Source organism: Notolepis coatsorum (assembly GCF_963971535.1).
Source record: "Notolepis coatsorum genome assembly, chromosome: 15".
Lineage (NCBI taxonomy): Eukaryota > Metazoa > Chordata > Actinopteri > Aulopiformes > Paralepididae > Notolepis > Notolepis coatsorum.
The window spans coordinates 64,348,876-64,368,644 of record NC_140179.1 but is presented as its reverse complement, the minus strand read 5'-3'; the positions used below and the strand labels follow the sequence as shown (position 1 = coordinate 64,368,644).

At 45.7% G+C, this 19,769-nt stretch overlaps 1 protein-coding gene across 1 annotated transcript in view; it reads left to right on the top strand.

The window, feature by feature from the left end:
- Positions 1-19,769, top strand: part of snd1 (staphylococcal nuclease and tudor domain containing 1) — a 447,837-nt gene that overhangs the window by 64,889 nt on the left and 363,179 nt on the right. Inside the window, 1 exon segment of the mRNA XM_084330125.1 lies at positions 7,645-7,746. Within this exon segment, the coding sequence (XP_084186251.1) occupies positions 7,645-7,746 (102 nt within the window).

The window sequence follows — 19,769 nt, the reverse complement described above, 5'->3', positions numbered from 1 at the left end:
CATTCAATCACCCCAAAATGATATTCAGATCGACCAATCGAACCAATGGTGCCCGGTTGCGGTGAAACGGACATCACGTGCAGAAAACCTCATGTACTGTCTGTGTCTCTCTCTCGTATGTCTCTCTCACTCCATCCTGATCTCTCCCTCTATTCCTCTTCTCTTTTCTCAGTCCCTCCATATTTCTCTCTCTCTCCTCCTTCGCTCCTCATCTCCTCAGTGTGGCTGCTGTGGTGTATTTTCAGATGGGAGTTATTTGAGCCAGGTGGGCGGGTCAGTCCTCCAGTATGTTCTGCGTCCGTTTCTTCATGCGTGTGCGTGATCAGGTTGCTTGAGTTGGGTTAAGGGCAGTGCTGACAGAGGGAATGGTAGACTCAACTTTCTCATCCTTATGTAACCAACCCTCTCCCTGTCAAAACGCTATATACATCCACTTCCCCCTTTCTCTCTCTCTGCTCTACCTTTCTTTCTCCTCCTCCATTTATCATAAAACCCAGGCCATGTGTATGTTGCAGTAGGCCCCATGTGTATGTTAGAGTAGGGCCAGTAGGCTACAGGCAAATGTTTTTGGGACTTCAGTTAAACGTGGGAGTGTCGTTGATTAGCTCTCACAAGCCATACAGTTAATCAGAGGTTATGCTGGTGTATGCTGCTTATTCTTTTTCGCTTTGTAAAATTAGATGCATGTAACAAATCTCCATTAGGCCAACGTTAGGTTGCACACTGTGTGTGTGTGTGTGTGTGCATAAAGCCTGAATGCAGTGCAAGTTGATAAATATCCAGGACCGTTTTTTTTCTGTATTTTTCTCATAGCAAATCAAATCGGGCCGATACTGACTCAAATAGAAGGATCTGGTATCGGATACAGATGGTCTGATCCATAACCTAACTAATCCATTACTCTCTCTCCTTCATTGGAGTTATAGCAATGACTCCTTCATTGGAGCTATAGCAATGACTTCTCTCCTTCAGTAACCCTCCAACAGCCACATTGTTGCTATTTCTGGAGGAAATACCTGTGCCTTTAAAAATGTAATAATAAAAATGTAAAGCGATATTGAACTTTTGATGGTAACGATAATCTTTGGTTTTATTCATTGTTTCTAGGCAACAAGGAGGCGTCCAGTCATTCTGTCTTTCAGCTTCCTATGAGCTTGTGACACCGTATCCAGAAAGGGAGATATTAGCCTTTGAAGTGTGTTTTTATAGGTAAAACACCAAGCCCCTTGTTCTATTTCTTTACATGTATCGTTGTTCTAAGGATAATGAGCTAAACAGTTTTTTATAGATGTGCTATTTATTTGGTTTGGTTTGGGAATAATCCACACTAGTTAGAATCCTGGTCACAAAGTTCATCTACTAGAAATAAACCAGCAGAAGTTGCGGGGCCCAAATAAACCAGCAGTAGTTGTGGGGCCTAAATAAACCAGCAGTAGTTGTGGGGCCTAAATAAACCAGCAGAAGTTGTGGGGCCTAAATAAAGCAGCAGAAGTTGTGGGGCCTAAATAAAGCAGCAGAAGTTGCAGGGCCTAAATAAACCAGCAGAAGTTGTGGGGCCTAAATAAAGCAGCAGAAGTTGTGGGGCCTAAATAAACCAGCAGAAGTTGTGGGGCCTAAATAAACCAGCAGAAGTTGTGGGGCCTAAATAAACCAGCAGTAGTTGCGGGGCCTAAATAAACCAGCAGTAGTTGTGGGGCCTAAATAAACCAGCAGTAGTTGTGGGGCCTAAATAAACCAGCAGTAGTTGCGGGGCCTAAATAAACCAGCAGAAGTTGCAGGGCCTAAATAAACCAGCAGTAGTTGCAGGGCCTAAATAAACCAGCAGAAGTTGCAGGGCCTAAATAAACCAGCAGTAGTTGCGGGGCCTAAATAAACCAGCAGAAGTTGCAGGGCCTAAATAAACCAGCAGAAGTTGCAGGGCCTAAATAAACCAGCAGAAGTTGCAGGGCCTAAATAAACCAGCAGTAGTTGCGGGGCCTAAATAAACCAGCAGTAGTTGCGGGGCCTAAATAAACCAGCAGTAGTTGCGGGGCCTATATGGTGGATAGTTCAGCTACACTCGTCTTCATTAGGCGCTCTACGGGGGACGAGAGGCTTGCTTTTCTCTCCCTCTCTCTCTCGTTCACTTGCATAGGTATTGTTGGAAACATGTAATAACTTACTCAGTCGAATGGATCCGGTTAATATGATTTATTAACTCAGAGTGATCAATACATACAAAATAGTTAGAGAGAATGGCTGAATGGCCCTCCTCCAGGCTATTAGCTAAGAGACCCGGAAGTAAGAGAGAATCAGAGAGAGGGGCTCCTTTATAGTCAGGAGGGGGGGGGGGGGGGGGGCACACTATAAACTGTAGATTTGGATGAAGGGAGGGGATAAACATTTGGGGGGCGAAGGGTGAAGAGACCTCAACTGAGGGAGAGACGGTATATTAATCCTCCACAGTGTTGTGGCTCAACGTCATACTTCCAACGTGTGAAGGGATGCTGACAAAGCGGATAAAGGTATGAGACTTGCTTCAGTGATGCTCATTAGTTTAGCCTAGTTGTGTCTTCAGTTGAAAGCATTAGCTAATCACAGAGATGTCACAGTCCGGCCAAAACACAGATGGGTCTGTTGCCACTGCTTTGTGTGACCAGAGAGATACAATTTCCTTTCAAACGTGCCTGAAACGTCGAGCCCAGCTCTCTGCGTTGCTTCCGGCTTCGCTGGTCGTTCATACTAATACAATTGGCAGTATTAGGGGGTGGAAAAGCCAGTGGGTGGGGATCGGACGATGTGGACAGCGACTCCTACAGGTCGGTTGGTGCGCCTGTGCAGCAGAATCGGGAAGTAACTGGGGGCAGCGTGAGCCTCCCACGCGTTACTCCTCGCCACTGAGAGATGTACAGGTGAAAAGATGTGACTGCTGCCTCCTCGTGTACTGGAGGGGACACGTGATGCAAGGCTTCGTCCTCACTGCAGCCGACCAGTGGGAGGCATGGTCTAGCAACGTTCGAGACAGGGGAGGGGGGGATTGAAGGGAGAATTGGCGAGGCGAAATTGGGATGGGAGAAAAATGTTATACAAAAATTAAAAAGTGCCTGAAACGTAGCCGTTAGTGAATGTTTAATGACCCTTTAGAGTGAGGCCTGTGCTGGTACACAAGCCACCGGAGAGAGAGGGTTCCCTTGCAGTTGGAAGGCCCATTGTGATATATTGGGCATTTCCAACCAATCAATGTTTTTTTTTATAGATTCTCTGCCACGCTCTGCGCTTTTGCCCTTAAAAAAAAATAAAAAAACAATACCAGTCCCTTGCTTTAAACCTCCTCCCCTCCCGATAGCTAACGGGAGAGGATTTCTCCTCCCTATTCGCCAGCAGGGATCCGTCTCTTCATTATTGGATCATTCGATTGAGCGGTTCGTAATGGACTTCTTATGCGGCAGTCGATCTCCCTCTTTTCAAAGTCTTAAAAGTGGACTGTTAAAAAATATCTTCAGGTATTCTCATGTTTCATAGTGTTGAACACAAACCCATTAAGCCTAAAAACTAAATCAAGCTTGTGGAATTCAGTTTGCGTAATGACGATGGAAGATTTTTGGTGGTCAACAAACCTTAATTGATTATTAGGTTGCTGCAACTACAGTGTACTCTATTTAAACCATCTGGAGTTGTGCAAATTCCTCATGTTTGGTCTCTCGCTCGCTCGCTTGCGCAAGTAGTGCTGCTCTCTTGACCCATGTCTTTCTGCACCATAATGACTACCGGCAGACACAAAATGGAGGGATACATTCTGCTACCACAGGGGTATCCGCGATAGCTGCAGCAGCAGACTGTAAGCCAGTGCAGTGAAAGTAACTGCGCTACTATGAGCAGTCCATGCGTAAGCCTCCCCAGAGCCACTATCCCACTGAGAATTTGCCTTTGATGGTAGACCTCGAGTTAAGCTACTGCAGATCCAAAATGGAGGATTCTGCCTAAGCGATACAGGCCTTGCGAGTGTCTCCCTCATCCCCCCCTGGAGTGGAGTGGTAAGCTCATCAGTAGTAAGGCACAAAATGGAGTATTCTAAAGGCCCCTTCAGAGCTTCTAAAGGCCCCTTCATCCCACTGCAGCTGACTTGGTGATGAAACATCCCGACAATAAGCCGCGGCAGACACAAAATGGAGGAAGAGGGAGCCCTGGATCAGCAGGGGGATTTCTGCTGGCCATGTGTGAGATTAGCCTCCCTCTCAGGTACACCGCATGAGAGGGGGGGAGCCACGCTACACTGAGAGAGGGGGAACATCAAGGGGAAAGGGGAACGAGGGAATGACCAAAAGGAAGAGGGGGGAAGCTCTTCGACTTGTATGCTATTGCTACTCTGGCCAACGTTTAACCCTTTCACTGCCACGCGACAGCCGGTTAACCCTTTCACTGTGACAATACAGAAGGTTAGCCCCGTTACTATCACACAACCGACGGCGATGCTCCATCATTAGCATCATTAGCTCCGCGGTTAACCTTCTGTCGTGTGGCAGTGAAAGGGTTAAGGAACTACATCAGATGGTAGATTAGCTGGTTTCCAGCAGGCTTCCTGTGATGTCAGCTGTAGCCTGATATGCACACACACATACACTAACATACACACACCAACATACATACACACATGCACACACACTAACGTACACACACCAACATACATACACACATGTACACACACACACACACTAACATACACACACCAACATACATACACACATGCACACACACATACACTAACATACATACACACACCAACATACATGCACACACACATACACTAACGCACACACCAACATACATACACACATGCACACACACATACAGGCTTGCCACGGTTCAAATACAAACAAATTAAAATGTCCACAAGAGCAATATCAATCAATACAAGTATTTATTGAATTCAGGTCAGAATCCAGAGGGGAAAAGCAAAAGAATGGTTGTGATTCAGTCCGGAGGTCAAAAACACAAAACAGGCTTGCCGACAGAAAAAGGGATTGTTCACAATTCAGGTTAGTCGTCCGGTCCAGGGTCAGTACACAAGGAGGTATCTCAGCCAGTCCAGGGTCCAGTACACAAAGAACACCTACTCACCTTTACCTCTCCTAATACTTACTCTCACCAACATACATACACACACACACACACACACACCAACATACATGCATACACATGCACCAACACATACACACATACACTAACATACATACACACCAGTGATGCCACAGATTACTTGTAAAAGTAATCCGATTACTGATTACTCCTTTAAAAAGTAATCCAAGTTACTTTACTGATTACTTGATTATCAGAGTAACTTAGTTACTTTGAAAGTAACTAGGTTACGAAGTCGTCGTCGTTCCCCCAACAGTTTTTTTAAACGCTTTATTGAAAGTGCATAAATTGTTTTTAACTTGTTTCTCTGCACATAACGTAAATTGTTAAACTAGTGCTTCAGCTTCTGTACCATCAAGTATGGTAAAGCAACAGTCTATGATGCTCACAGCATTAGAGCAGCCAGCCAGTGGTTTTACAAAACCAGTGTATCCATTCACATCTAACAAATGCAGGCTGAACTATTCAATTATATCAACTGTAACTATTAAATAGTTTTTATAAATGTCTCTCTATAAACATACAATCAGTCTCTCTTTAACATGTAAATTAACTGTAAATCTGGCAAATAAGAGCTTTTGCTCTGCCACCATCAAATATACATTAATCAATAGGGAAAGAAACAATCTCTCTCTCTTGCTGTTTGGCTGGCCTCCGAGTCCTCCTGTACCTAGTCGAAGCGTCGGCTAGTGTTGTGATTCCAGATGCTTTCAATGCAATTGGATGTGCTGTTTTTAGCGGTAGACAGTATTTTGACTGAGGCTACGTTTAGACGAGCGTTTTGGGGTGGAAGTCTGAACAGAAACTGCAAAAGTCTTCTTGCGGTTTCACTTCGTTTAGACAAGCGTTTTGGGGTGGAATTCTCAGACGAATGCAGACGAGGCTGTAACAACGGAGCCCTGCTGTCACACGATTGGCGCATATGTCACATGACGTGCTGTGAAGACCCGCCCTACTCTGCCTCTGATTCGCAGACTGTGGATGGGGAATGTGATTGGGCCAAAGCAAAGTCACTCACAGACAGAGAGTCCAGTCACGCCGCGGGACACATTCTTGTGTAACCCTTTCACTGCCACACCACGTCACTCCCAAATAAGAAAAACAGCTCAAAATGTATTTTTGACTGTCGAAAACGAAATAAAATACTGCATTCCGCCTGCATTATGAATTTATGATGAGATAGTAACGAAATAGTAACGCACAGGCCACTTGGACAAGTAACTGCAATCAGATTACTGGCTTTTAAAGATTAACGCGTTAGATTACTATTTTCGGGGAAAAGTAATCAGATTACAATAACGCGTTACTTAGTAACGCGTTACCGGCATCACTGATACACACACATACACACATACACTAACATACATACATACACCAACATACACACGCATACACCAACATACACACACACACATACATGCCACACCTAAACTACCAGAGGGGAAAGAAACAAAAAACATCAGGAAAGGAAAGCTGTGTGTGGGAGAGCTTGTGTGTGTGTGTGTGTGTGTGTGTGTGTGTGTGTGTGTGTGTGTGTTGGAGAGCTTGTGTGTGTGTGTGTGGGAGAGCTTTTTTGCTTATGCCTGATAATAATGGCACTCACAGTAGGGTGTGGGAGGGGCAGGAGAGACATGTTGTCATTCATAGTGTTATTTCGCTGTGACTTGTTTTACCCGCATCTGTCATTTGCTGTATTATATATTTTTCCTCAAACAGTACCTGTGTGTGTGTCTCTCCCTGATGCTGTGAGTGACAGACACCCTCGGCCTCCTCTGAAAATGCAAATGGATCTATTTGTGGCTCACTCTTGTCACATAGTGAGTGTGTGTAGATTGAGGGGAAGTTTGTGTGCATCTGCATCTGCCTGCTTTTGTGTAGTAGGTGTTAGACAGAACGTTGGTATGCCAGCTCTCTGTGTGTGTGTATGTGTGTGTGTGTGTCCTTGGTTGCTGTGTGTACTGCTTGTGTGTTGTGTGGGTGTGTGTGTTGTGTAGGTGTGTGTTGTCGGTGGTGTGTGTGTTGTCGGTGGTGGGTGTGTTGTGTGGGTGGCTGTATTGACACCAGGGTTGTGCTTGTGAGCGCGGTGCCGTCATTCATGCGAGAATATTGTAAGGAAGGTTGCAGCACCGTCCGGCGCCAAGTCCAAATCCTACAGACTGAATGTCTGCATACAAAACTGGCAAACTCTCTTTCATTACTCTCTCCACCCCCCCCCCCCCCCCCCCACACAGACACACAAGCCCCTGAGTTGCACAAGGTTCCATTTTCCCCTGAAAGAAATGTTTCATGCCCACCATTTTGGCTCTACATGTTTTAGCTCTCTCTATCCTCTTCCTGGCATGTCATGGCCCCTAGTATCATCCCTTACTGACTCATCCCCCCCAGCCCCTCCCCCCTCTCTCTCTCATTGAACTATATTTATATTCTATCTGTATTTGTTTTAAGTGGATTTTACGTGTCTTACTATATAAGTATCACAATTGCACAATAACGACTTGTTAAAACTCTCTCTCTCTCCCCCCACCCCAGGAGAAGAACAAAGACAAAGACAAGCGTTTCCGTCCGCTGTACGACATCCCCTACATGTTCGAGGCCCGGGAGTTCATGAGGAAGAAGCTGATCGGCAAGAAGGTAAATAACCGCCCTCTCCGTCGCTCATTCGACATTCTGTTGCCATGGGGAACAGCGTACTTGACATTCTGTTGCCATGGGGAACAGCGTACTCAACATTCTGTTGCCATGGGGAACAGCCTACTTGACATTCTGTTGCCATGGGGAACAGCATACTCAACATTCTGTTGCCATGGGGAACAGCATACTCAACATTCTGTTGCCATGGGGAACAGCCTACTTGACATTCTGTTGCCATGGGGAACAGCATACTCAGCATTCTGTTGCCATGGGGAACAGCATACTCAACATTCTGTTGCCATGGGGAACAGCATACTCGACATTCTGTTGCCATGGGGAACAGCATGCTCGACATTCTGTTGCCATGGGGAACGGTCTACTCCACATTATGTTGCCATGGGGAACAGCATACTTAATATTCTGTTGCCATGGGGAACAGCCTACTCAACATTCTGTTGCCATGGGGAACAGCGTACTCGTCAGATGGATGGAGAGAGGATCTGTGTGCCAGCACGTGAATCGACATGATTGCCTGCCATCCACCATCGCTGAATAAAATTATAGCCTTCAAAGATCATTATGAGATATTTGCACATTTGCGGAAATTTGATATACAACAGTGGGCAGGGATTGGCTCCCATGGTGTATTAGAATCACACTCATGCACATGCACACTCCCAAAAGTAAACATGCACACATCTCTCTCTCTCTCTCTCTCTCTCTCTCTCTCTCTCTCTCTCTTGTATTATTTGTACAATACGTTTGAGGACTATATTCCTAGCCCATCATCTGAACCCTCACTACTAAGCTACACGCCTGACCTTTAAGTCAAGTCAAGTCAAGAGTTTTATTTGTCACGGCATACAAGTATACAATGAAATGCGGGTGGTCTTGCCCGCGACGATGTGCAATACAGTGGTACAACATATAATAGAATCCAATAAAAAAACAACATTGTGCAATAAACAGGTAACAGGTAACATGGTGTGACATCTCAGTATCTGTACATAGTATTTACAGAGCATATAGGACATGCTAGGTAGCTTTAGTAGTGCAATACACTGTTCCTTTTATACTAATTTAAAGTGGCCTTTCCTCTTGGCCATGTGTGTGCGGCGTGAGTGTATTTAACCCTCACTACTAAGCTACACACCTGACCTTTAACCCTCACTACTAAGCTACACACCTGACCTTTAACCCTCACTACTAAGCTACACGCCTGACCTTTAACCCTCACTACTAAGCTACACACCTGACCTTTAACCCTCACTACTAAGCTACACACCTGACCTTTAACCCTCACTACTAAGCTACACGCCTGACCTTTAACCCTCACTACTAAGCTACACACCTGACCTTTAACCCTCACTACTAAGCTACACGCCTGACCTTTAACCCTCACTACTAAGCTACACACCTGACCTTTAACCCTCACTACTAAGCTACACACCTGACCTTTAACCCTCACTACTAAGCTACACGCCTGACCTTTAACCCTCACTACTAAGCTACACGCCTGACCTTTAACCCTCACTACTAAGCTACACGCCTGACCTTTAACCCTCACTACTAAGCTACACGCCTGACCTTTAACCCTCACTACTAAGCTACACACCTGACCTTTAACCCTCACTACTAAGCTACACACCTGACCTTTAACCCTCACTACTAAGCTACACGCCTGACCTTTAACCCTCACTACTAAGCTACACACCTGACCTTTAACCCTCACTACTAAGCTACACGCCTGACCTTTAACCCTCACTACTAAGCTACACACCTGACCTTTAACCCTCACTACTAAGCTACACACCTGACCTTTAACCCTCACTACTAAGCTACACGCCTGACCTTTAACCCTCACTACTAAGCTACACGCCTGACCTTTAACCCTCACTACTAAGCTACACGCCTGACCTTTAACCCTCACTACTAAGCTACACGCCTGACCTTTAACCCTCACTACTAAGCTACACACCTGACCTTTAACCCTCACTACTAGGCTACACGCCTGACCTTTAACCCTCACTACTAAGCTACACGCCTGACCTTTAACCCTCACTACTAAGCTACACACCTGACCTTTAACCCTCATATTTAGATTTAACGTTCTTTCCTCATGGAAACATTTGGTCCTCACAAGGACGGAAGTATAAAAGAGCGCACACACACAAACCAACCTGCCAACACACCATCCATCCTCCCCACTAGCCGATGAGCACTTTAGCAGCGCTCTCTCTTCGCGGGCTCCGATCTCCACGTCTCTCCCTCAGAGTGAATAAAAGCAGTGTAGCCTGGGGCTCGCTGTGCAACTCTCCTTTTAAACAAGCAGTGTTGACCCCCCCCCCCGCCCGGGCTCTAAAGGCTCCGTGGTGAGTTCTACCCAACAGCCAGCGCTGCTTCAGAATCATAATGTAAATAATATAAAGATGTGCAACAATTAGGGTTGGGTGCTGGTTAGGGATGCCCCGATCAATCGGCCACCGATCGTTATCGGCCGATAATCAGTATAAATATGCGATTGGCGATCGGTGATAATGCTTTATTTTCGCCAAAACCGATCGATGACACATGATCCAATTCTCTGCAGAGTTCTCACTCGCTCTTCTCTCCAGCCCCTCCCGCACCCATTGTTTACATGGGTGCGGAAGGGGCTGGAGGAGAAGGAGGAGCCTCCGGCAACAGTCTGCTCTAGTATTGCATGCGACGTGAGCTAACGTTGGCAACCTACCGAGCCGTTGGCTACCTAACGTTACAGTTTAAACTAAATGACCCAGTGACTACATGAGGCTTTTTGTTAACGGTATCTAGCCAGCTAGCTACTGATAGCTCCTGATATCAACAAATGCTCCAGCAAGTCTAGTAGTGGATGATAGCTCACATTAGCTACCGTTAGCTCACTGTTCAAAACGAACGGTATTGGCCGATATGGCTCAAGACGATCGGTGATCGGTATCGGTGGCAAAAAACGTGATAATAATAATAATAAGTGCTGGTGTTATAGTGACATCATCAGTGTGTGTGTTATAGTGACATCATCACAGCGTGTGTTATAGTGACATCATCACAGGTGTTATAGTGACATCATCACAGTGTGTGTTATAGTGACATCATCACAGTGTGTGTGTTATAGTGACATCATCACAGCGTGTGTTATAGTGACATCATCACAGCGTGTGTTATAGTGACATCATCACAGTGTGTGTTATAGTGACATCATCACAGTTAGGGATGGGTACCGAATTCTGTACTTTTGAGGTACCGAACCGAAACACGTCGGTACTACCGAGTATCGAATCAAGTGAGAAACCAAAAAAAAAATAAAAAAATAAAAAAGTATTTATTAATTTTTTTTTTTTACTTTTTTTTACTTTTTTTTTTTTTTTTTACTTTTTTCTTTTCATGTTAACGTTCACACGCACAGTATATGATTACCTAGGATTTGACTTGATTCAACAACAAAGCAGTCGGAGCAATGGCAAGCCGAAAACTGTCGAAATTGTAGTTATTTGAAGTTTGGATATTTTTTTTTACGACTGAGGTAGGTAAATTAAATTTCTTGAGACTAAAGTACCAAAAATAGGTACCGTTGGGTACCGGTATCGATTCACAGGTACCGGTACCGGTATCGGTTCAAATGTGAAAGGTACCCATCCCTAATCACAGTGTGTGTTATAGTGACATCATCACAGTGTGTTATAGTGACATCATCACAGTGTGTGTTATAGTGACATCATTACAGCGTGTGTTATAGTGACATCATCACATCGTGTGTGTTATAGTGACATCATCACAGGTGTTATAGTGACATCATCACAGTGTGTGTGTTATAGTGACATCACAGTGTGTCTCAACACAGGTGTTATAGTGACATCATCACAGTGTGTGTGTCTCAACACAGGTGTTATAGTGACATCATCACAGTGTGTCTCAACACAGGTGTTATAGTGACATCATCACAGTATGTGTGTCTCAACAGGTGTTATAGTGACATCATCACAGTGTGTCTCAACAGAGGTAGCGGAGCGGAGCTTCAGTGTGTGCGTCAGGGTCATCACACTAACCCCAGTATCAAGGCATTATGATGAGAGTGTAAAATCCATGTAGGGATGTTGAGGAAACTGCATGTTCATCATGTTTGCCCTCATTAAAACACAACACCCGTACACGTGTGTATGTTCCCTGTGTGCACTGTGGGTTTTTGGCTCAGTTTGTGTGTGTTACTAAATCTCTGCTTTCACGGCACTCTGGTTTTATTGTGTGGGTAATAAACACACTCGCACACACACAGTTCCTGTGGCCTGCATGCCAGCAATCATGTAATGAAAGCCAGGGAAATGGGATCCCCATTGAAATAGCTTTCTCCTGAAGAGTTCCTTACATAGTGTTTCTTTATCTGCTGGGAACATGAACTGTGTTGACGAGAGGGGCTCGCTCACTCACACTCACACACTCACCTGCTGGGAACATGAACTGTGTTGACGAGAGGGGCTCGCTCACTCACACACTCACCTGCTGGGAACATGAACTGTGTTGACGAAAGGGGCTCGCTCGCTCACTCACTCACACACTCACTCACTCACTCACTCACTCACTCACTCACTCACTTACTCACACACTCGCACACTCACCTGCTGGGAACATGAGCTGTGTTGACGAGAGGGGCTTGCTCACTCACACACTCACACACACACACACTCACTCACACACTCACCTGCTCGGAACATGAACTGTGTTGACGAGAGGCGCTCGCTCACTCACTCACTCACACACACACACACACACTCACACTCACACTCACACTCACACTCACACTCACACTCACACACTCACACAGATCCAGGTGTGATGATGTTGGAGTGTACCACCAAGTGTGGAGTTCTGGAGTGTTGCAAAAATCAACTCGGCTCAAATGTTTGCCTGAAGCGAATGCTTGATTGATGTGTGTGTGTGTGTGTGTGTGCTTGGGTGTCTTGTCAAATATATGGAGAGTTGGTGTGTGTGTTTAACACATTGGACGCCAGACCCGAGATAAGTCGGGTTAACTCTCCATCGCTTGAGCGCCATCACAAGAAAAGTCGGGTTTTAATCGTTATTTCTTTTATTCACTATTGCCATTCATAATTCATCGGGCAGCCTGTGCAGGCTGTACTGAATGTGTCTGAGATCGCAGATGGTCAATACCGCCGCCTAACGCCTTGCGGCTGCTATTGCACTCCATTCATTTGAAACAATGTAGTTTATTTTCTGGGCTGAGCCGTGCGGGCGGGGGCCAAAATTCTCCGGCAAAACGAGCCCTTACAACCCTTGTTCATATGCAATGCCAGATAACGTGGGACGGACTACCGCGACCAGTACTTGGAATGGTGATCAGATAATTGCATTATTCTTTTTGCATTACATCAGAGACAAGGTAAGGACTATATATTACCAATCTTGTGTTGATCCGATATTTTTATCCCACAATCGAAGCCTGTCTGTGTGGAATGTGTGTGAGCTGTGTCCCGTTGGTCACATCACGGCACGGATGGGCGCCCCGCTCTAAACCACATTTCATGCTTGCATGAGGAAGGATAATACCGATAATCTAGCGTTGATTTCAGGATGATTCGATAATCAGGCGAAAAATGACAACGTGATAACTGGATTTCACTAAAGGGCTGTTTTTGCGTCTTTTCCTGGGATTACTCAGAATCACCCAAACTATACTCATATTCACCACGGTAGGGCTGGACGGTATTGTCTAAAATTTATATCACGGTATAATGTGAAGCATAAATGGTAACGGTATATATCACGGTATATTAACTTATCTTAAGAACATTTATTGTGCAAAACTGCAATAGAAAAATGCAAAACCTTTTCTCAAGTGTCTGCAGGCAGGTAACTTAACGCGTATCTTGGATCCAGTGCTTTGACCATGTCTTTAAAGCCCTTTCGATCGACAGTTTGAAAAGGAACCATGTCATTACACATTGTTATGTCGGTCCACAGCTGGCTTTTTTTGTCGTTTAACTTAACTTAAAACGTAAATAATCAAAAATAATACAATTATTCTGTTACAGCTGCTGAGCTATACTATAGCTAGTCCATCAATATCTTCCCTTTTAATTAAATAGGTTTAAGAATTGAATTAGGATTGTTTTTCCAGTTCGCACATATCTATTTTGTGAGTGAAATAGTCACACTGTAGAGCCCTGCCTCAGCAAGCTAACGTTAGCTCCACTTAGCAGCCCCCTCCCTCCACACTGTGGTTACGTGTTGCTACTTTAGAGTTGCTCTACCGGTCACAAGGTATAGTCAAAATCCATACCGTAGCGCAAATTCATACCGTTTATACCGTATACCGTTTATACCGTCCACCCCTACACCACGGTATAAAACGGAAATGTACAGATGAAAAAAGTCAGTTTTTTGCATGTTGACTGGAAGAAACTCACTGACAATCGACAACGTTATTAGATCCATAGCTATAATATTTAATATAGTTTTCAGCACTGCAAACACGGCATTCTCCTCATTGAACAAAGCGCTGGCACACAACGGCCCAATGCCCATAGCGACCCCTGGCGCTGAAAGTGTTAATGTGCATATGAACCAGTTTGTTGTGTATCACAGGGTGTTGGTGTATTTAATTGTTTTAAGATTTTAAATAGGGATGGTACTAGTGATGCACCGATGTGAAAATTGTGGACGATACCGATAACCGATATTAATATTGTGTTCTGGCCGATACCGATATTTACCGATGTTGATATCTCTGTATAGAAAACGCTTTTTTAATGATAATCAAATAAAGAGCTATTTTCCAAAACACATTATTTTTTTTACCTTTGCAGCTTATTTTCAGAAATGACTGATACTTTTAAACAATTTAAGACAAACACGCACCTTATGGATGGATTGTCACCTTATTTTCTTCTTCATAATAATCTCCAATCGTTCGCTACACGCGATCAGCATTGCCGATCAGTTTGCTGTTCAAAGTGCATATGCCCCACAGGAAACCAGCCCAGATGTACTCAATAGGTAGGCGACACTGCCACCTATCAGGATTAGATTGTTATCACCGTGTTTACAAGTCCATACACAAGGTATCTAGTATCATTAAAAAAATAAAAACATAATGACCCCAAATCTATACTGTTAAGTAAAAGTGAGGGATCGGATCAGAACTTGGTATCAGCCGTGAACCGGTGATATAAGATAAGACACTATATTCCTTTATTCATCCCCTTGGGGAAATGCAGGCATCATAGCAGCATGGGGGAGGGGAGGTACATGTAGTAGAAGACATACAGGTACAGGTCACAGAATTATAGTACAGTGGAAAAGTAAAAATAGAATAAAAAGGCAGTGTAAACAATATACAATATAATTCCCTTTATTATTTTAAGTTAATAAGAGTTCATTTATTATATTAAACAGACCCCTACAGTCTGTGTTCAGATTGAGTTTTATAATTCATTCTTTCACTTCAACGCTGGTTGCCAAGACCTCATCTATCTGCTCTCTCTCCTCCTCCATCCTCCTCATCTATCTCTCTCTCCTCCCTCCATCCTCCTCATTTATCTCTCTCTCCTCCTCCATCCTCCTCATCTATCTGCTCTCTCTCCTCCTCCATCCTCCTCATCTATCTGCTCTCTCTCCTCCATCCTCCTCATCTATCTCTCTCCTCCCTCCATCCTCCTCATTTATCTCTCTCTCCTCCCTCCTCATTTATCTGCTCTCTCTCCTCCCTCCTCATTTATCTCTCTCTCCTCCCTCCTCATTTATCTGCTCTCTCCATCCTCCTCATTTGTCTCTCTCCTCCATCCTCCTCATTTATCTCTCTCTCCTCCCTCCTCATTTATCTGCTCTCTCTCCATCCTCCTCATTTGTCTCTCTCCTCCATCCTCCTCATTTATCTCTCTCCTCCATCCTCCTCATCTATCTGCTCTCTCTCCTCCTCCATCCTCCTCATCTATCTCTCTCTCCTCCCTCCTCCCTCCATCCTCCTCATTTATCTGCTCTCTCTCTCTCCATCCTCCTCATTTATATCTCTCCTCCATCCTCCTCATTTATCTGCTCTCTCTCCTCCATCCTCCATCCTCCTCATTTATATATCTCTCCTCCATCCTCCTCATTTATCTGATCTCTCTCTTCTCCATCCTCCTCATTTATCTCTCCCTCCATCCATCCTCATTTATCTACTCTCTCCTCCATCCTCCTCATTTATCTGCTCTCTCTCTCTCCTCCATCCTCCTCATGTATCTGCTCTCTCTCCTCCATCCTCCTCATGTATCTGCTCTCTCTCCTCCATCCTCCATGTATCTGCTCTCTCTCCTCCCTCCATCCTCCTCATCCATATCTCCTCCCTCCATCCTCCTCATTTATCTGCTCTCTCCTCCCTCCATCCTCCTCATTTATCTGCTCTCTCCTCCCTCCATTTATCTGCTCTCCTCCATCCTCATTTATCTGCTCTCTCTCCATCCTCCTCATGTATCTCTCTCTCCTCCCTCCATCCTCATTTATCTGCTCTCTCCTCCATCTCCTACCCCTATCCCCGTTAAACAGAAGACGCACACTGTTCCTGATTAGTATGGTAGTGTGGTGTCCCCAGTGTGCGGGTGGTTATATGCCGTTTGAAGTGACTTTGCTTTAAGTGGAGAGCGCCCCCCCCCCCCCCCCCCCCCCCAAAGAGAATCGATACAGGAAGTGCTTTGGAACATTCCTCCTCCTCTCGTCTAGGATTTCTCTTCTTGTAATTTTGTTAAAGGTACACAGCTGCCTTGGCAACGGCAACGTTTCTTTTTCTTTTCTTTTTGAATGTATTGGAAGTAGAGCGATGCTGGTGGAAGTGGAATGCAGTGAAGTGGCTCTACCTGGATAGTTAACGGTGTTGTCAGTGATGCAGAGGTTGTGCTGAAGGTACAGCGTGAGGTTGTTTGGAGGGTACAGCCGCGTGGGGTTGTTTGGAGGGTACAGCGTGGGGATGTTTGGAGGGTACAGCGTGAGGTTGTTTGGAGGGTACAGCGTGGGGACGACTGAGGTTGTTCTGAAGGTACAGCGTGGGGATGTTTGGAGGGTACAGCGTGGGGACGACTGAGGTTGTTCTGAAGGTACAGCGTGGGGATGTTTGGAGGGTACAGCGTGGGGACGACTGAGGTTGTTCTGAAGGTACAGCGTGGGGTTGTTTGGAGGGTACAGCGTGGGGATGACTGAGGTTGTTCTGAAGGTACAGCGTGGTGTTGTTTGGAGGGTACAGCGTGGGGATGACTGAGGTTGTTCTGAAGGTACAGCGTGAGGTTGTTTGGAGGGTACAGCGTGGGGATGACTGAGGTTGTTCTGAAGGTACAGCGTGGGGTTGTTTGGAGGGTACAGCGTGGGGACGACTGAGGTTGTTCTGAAGGTACAGCGTGGGGTTGTTTGGAGGGTACAGCGTGGGGATGACTGAGGTTGTTCTGAAGGTACAGCGTGAGGTTGTTTGGAGGGTACAGCGTGGGGATGACTGAGGTTGTTCTGAAGGTACAGCGTGGGGGTCTTCAGATGCACGCCGACCGCATTCACCCGCCATTTTGCTTGGGATTTTCTCTCCACCCTGTTATCACATCTGTCACAGAACCCCGTTGACAGATTGAAATGACTCACTTTGGGACAAATCTGACGGGTTTCAGCTGTTCCCTTTGATCTCCCTGGCCTCCTCTAGTGAGGAGTATAAACGACCATAGCAGTAGATGTGTTTTTTTTCTCTGACTGCGCCAAGGGCAGCTGTAGTGGAGGCGACCTACATGTCCAGTCCTCCGCCACTAAGCGTTAGCGGGATCCTCCAAGACCTCTGCTCTCATACACTTTTTTTTTTTCTCCGGAGAGCTGCCTTTTGCACCGTTTATCTTTTTCCAAACCGAGACGGAAGCTCTTTACTCCTGGACAGTGGGGTAATTGGGATTTGACCCAACAGGGTTTAGAAGGGGTGCTCTCCGTCTCCTCTCGTCTCGTCTCGTCTGGCAGGTGTGGAGGAAATATAGAGCTCCTCTCTTCATCCTACCTCAGCCCCTCAGACAACATGTCTTTAACCCTCCCCTCTCCTCTTCTGCCTACCTCAGCCCCTCAGAGAACATGTCTTTAACCCTCCCCTCTCCTCTTCAGCCTACCTCAGCCCCTCAGAGAACATGTCTTTAACCCTCCCCTCTCCTCTTCATCCTACCTCAGCCCCTCAGAGAACATGTCTTTAACCCTCCCCTCTCCTCTTCATCCTACCTCAGCCCCTCAGAGAACATGTCTTTAACCCTCCCCTCTCCTCTTCAGCCTACCTCAGCCCCTCAGACAACATGTCTTTAACCCTCCCCTCTCCTCTTCTGCCTACCTCAGCCCCTCAGACAACATGTCTTTAACCCTCCCCTCTCCTCTTCAGCCTACCTCAGCCCCTCAGACAACATGTCTTTAACCCTCCCCTCTCCTCTTCAGCCTACCTCAGCCCCTCAGAGAACATGTCTTTAACCCTCCCCTCTCCTCTTCTGCCTACCTCAGCCCCTCAGACAACATGTCTTTAACCCTCCCCTCTCCTCCATCTGACTCATTCTATGGGACTCCCCCTCCTGACTATAAAGGAGTCCTTCCCTGGTCATTCTTAGTTTTATTTCCGGGTCTTGTAGCTGATAACCTAGAATGGGAGCCAGCCATATCTCTAACTATCTTGTAATGTAATGGATAGGGGTGTAACGATGCATCGATTAATCGAAATGCATAGATTCTAATGTGTTCGATTCGATGCATCGATTTGAATATGTTTCGATTATAATCTAAATTAATACGAAATTAAATTTAAAAAAAAGTTATTTTTTTTAAAATTTTGTGTGTATTATTTTTATTTACCTATAGTCTATTCATGCTGAGTGAATTAGTTCCCCCAGCCACATTTGTGTATACACATTTTTTGGGGGAATTAACTGATAGAAAATGCATTGAAAATTTATCGAATTGTGGTCAAATGAAGAGATTTCATGAATGAATGAATGAGAACTTTATTTAACAGATTGCAGAATGGGTACAATACAGTACGGCTCAATAAACACAATTGTTAAGGGGATGCAGACCAGAGAAAGACGTTTGTCTTGTTTACATCAGGGTCCCCCATTTGATGATGATGCATTGAATCGTTGCCTGAAGAATCGTAATCGAATCATTGTGAGGTTGAATCGTTACACCCCTAGTAATGGATCAATCTGGCTAATAAATCGTATTAACCGGATCCATTTGACTGAGTAAGTTATTCATGATACTCGTTATCCACAACACGGGGCATCTTTTACAGGTGCAATCCCCCCCTCCTCTCTCCTCCTCCCCATGTGCCCCCATGCTACCTGGGAGGCTCTATGCCCCCCTCCTCCTCCCCATGTGCCCCCATGCTACCTGGGAGGCTCTATGCCCTCCTCCTCCTCCCCATGTGCCCCCATGCTACCTGGGAGGCTCTATGCCCCCCTCCTCCTCCCCATGTGCCCCCATGCTACATGGGAGGCTCTATGCCCCCCTCCTCCTCCCCATGTGCCCCCATGCTACCTGGGAGGCTCTATGCCCCCCTCCTCCTCCCCATGTGCCCCCATGCTACCTGGGAGGCTCTATGCCCTCCTCCTCCTCCTCCCCATGTGCCCCCATGTTACCTGGGAGGCTCTATGCCCCCCTCCTCCTCCTCCCCATGTGCCCCCATGTTACCTGGGAGGCTCTATGCCCCCCTCCTCCTCCCAATGTGCCCCCATGTTACCTGGGAGGCTCTATGCCCAAACCATTGGGGGGAATACAGGTGGATTTCCTCCCAACTAAAAACCATCCAGGACGATCTAGGGACCTCTGAATGGATTCCCAGTGTCAGAAATGTTGTGTCTGTTACCATGCTTGAGTAAATTGTAATGAACCAAAAGGAGAATATACATAAATCTTTTTCCATCTTTGACTATGAATAACACCATGCTAACATTGACAAAGTGAAAGATTGCCACTGAGCTCATTCAGCACCTCCTTGAGATCAAGTGTACACAATCTAAGCA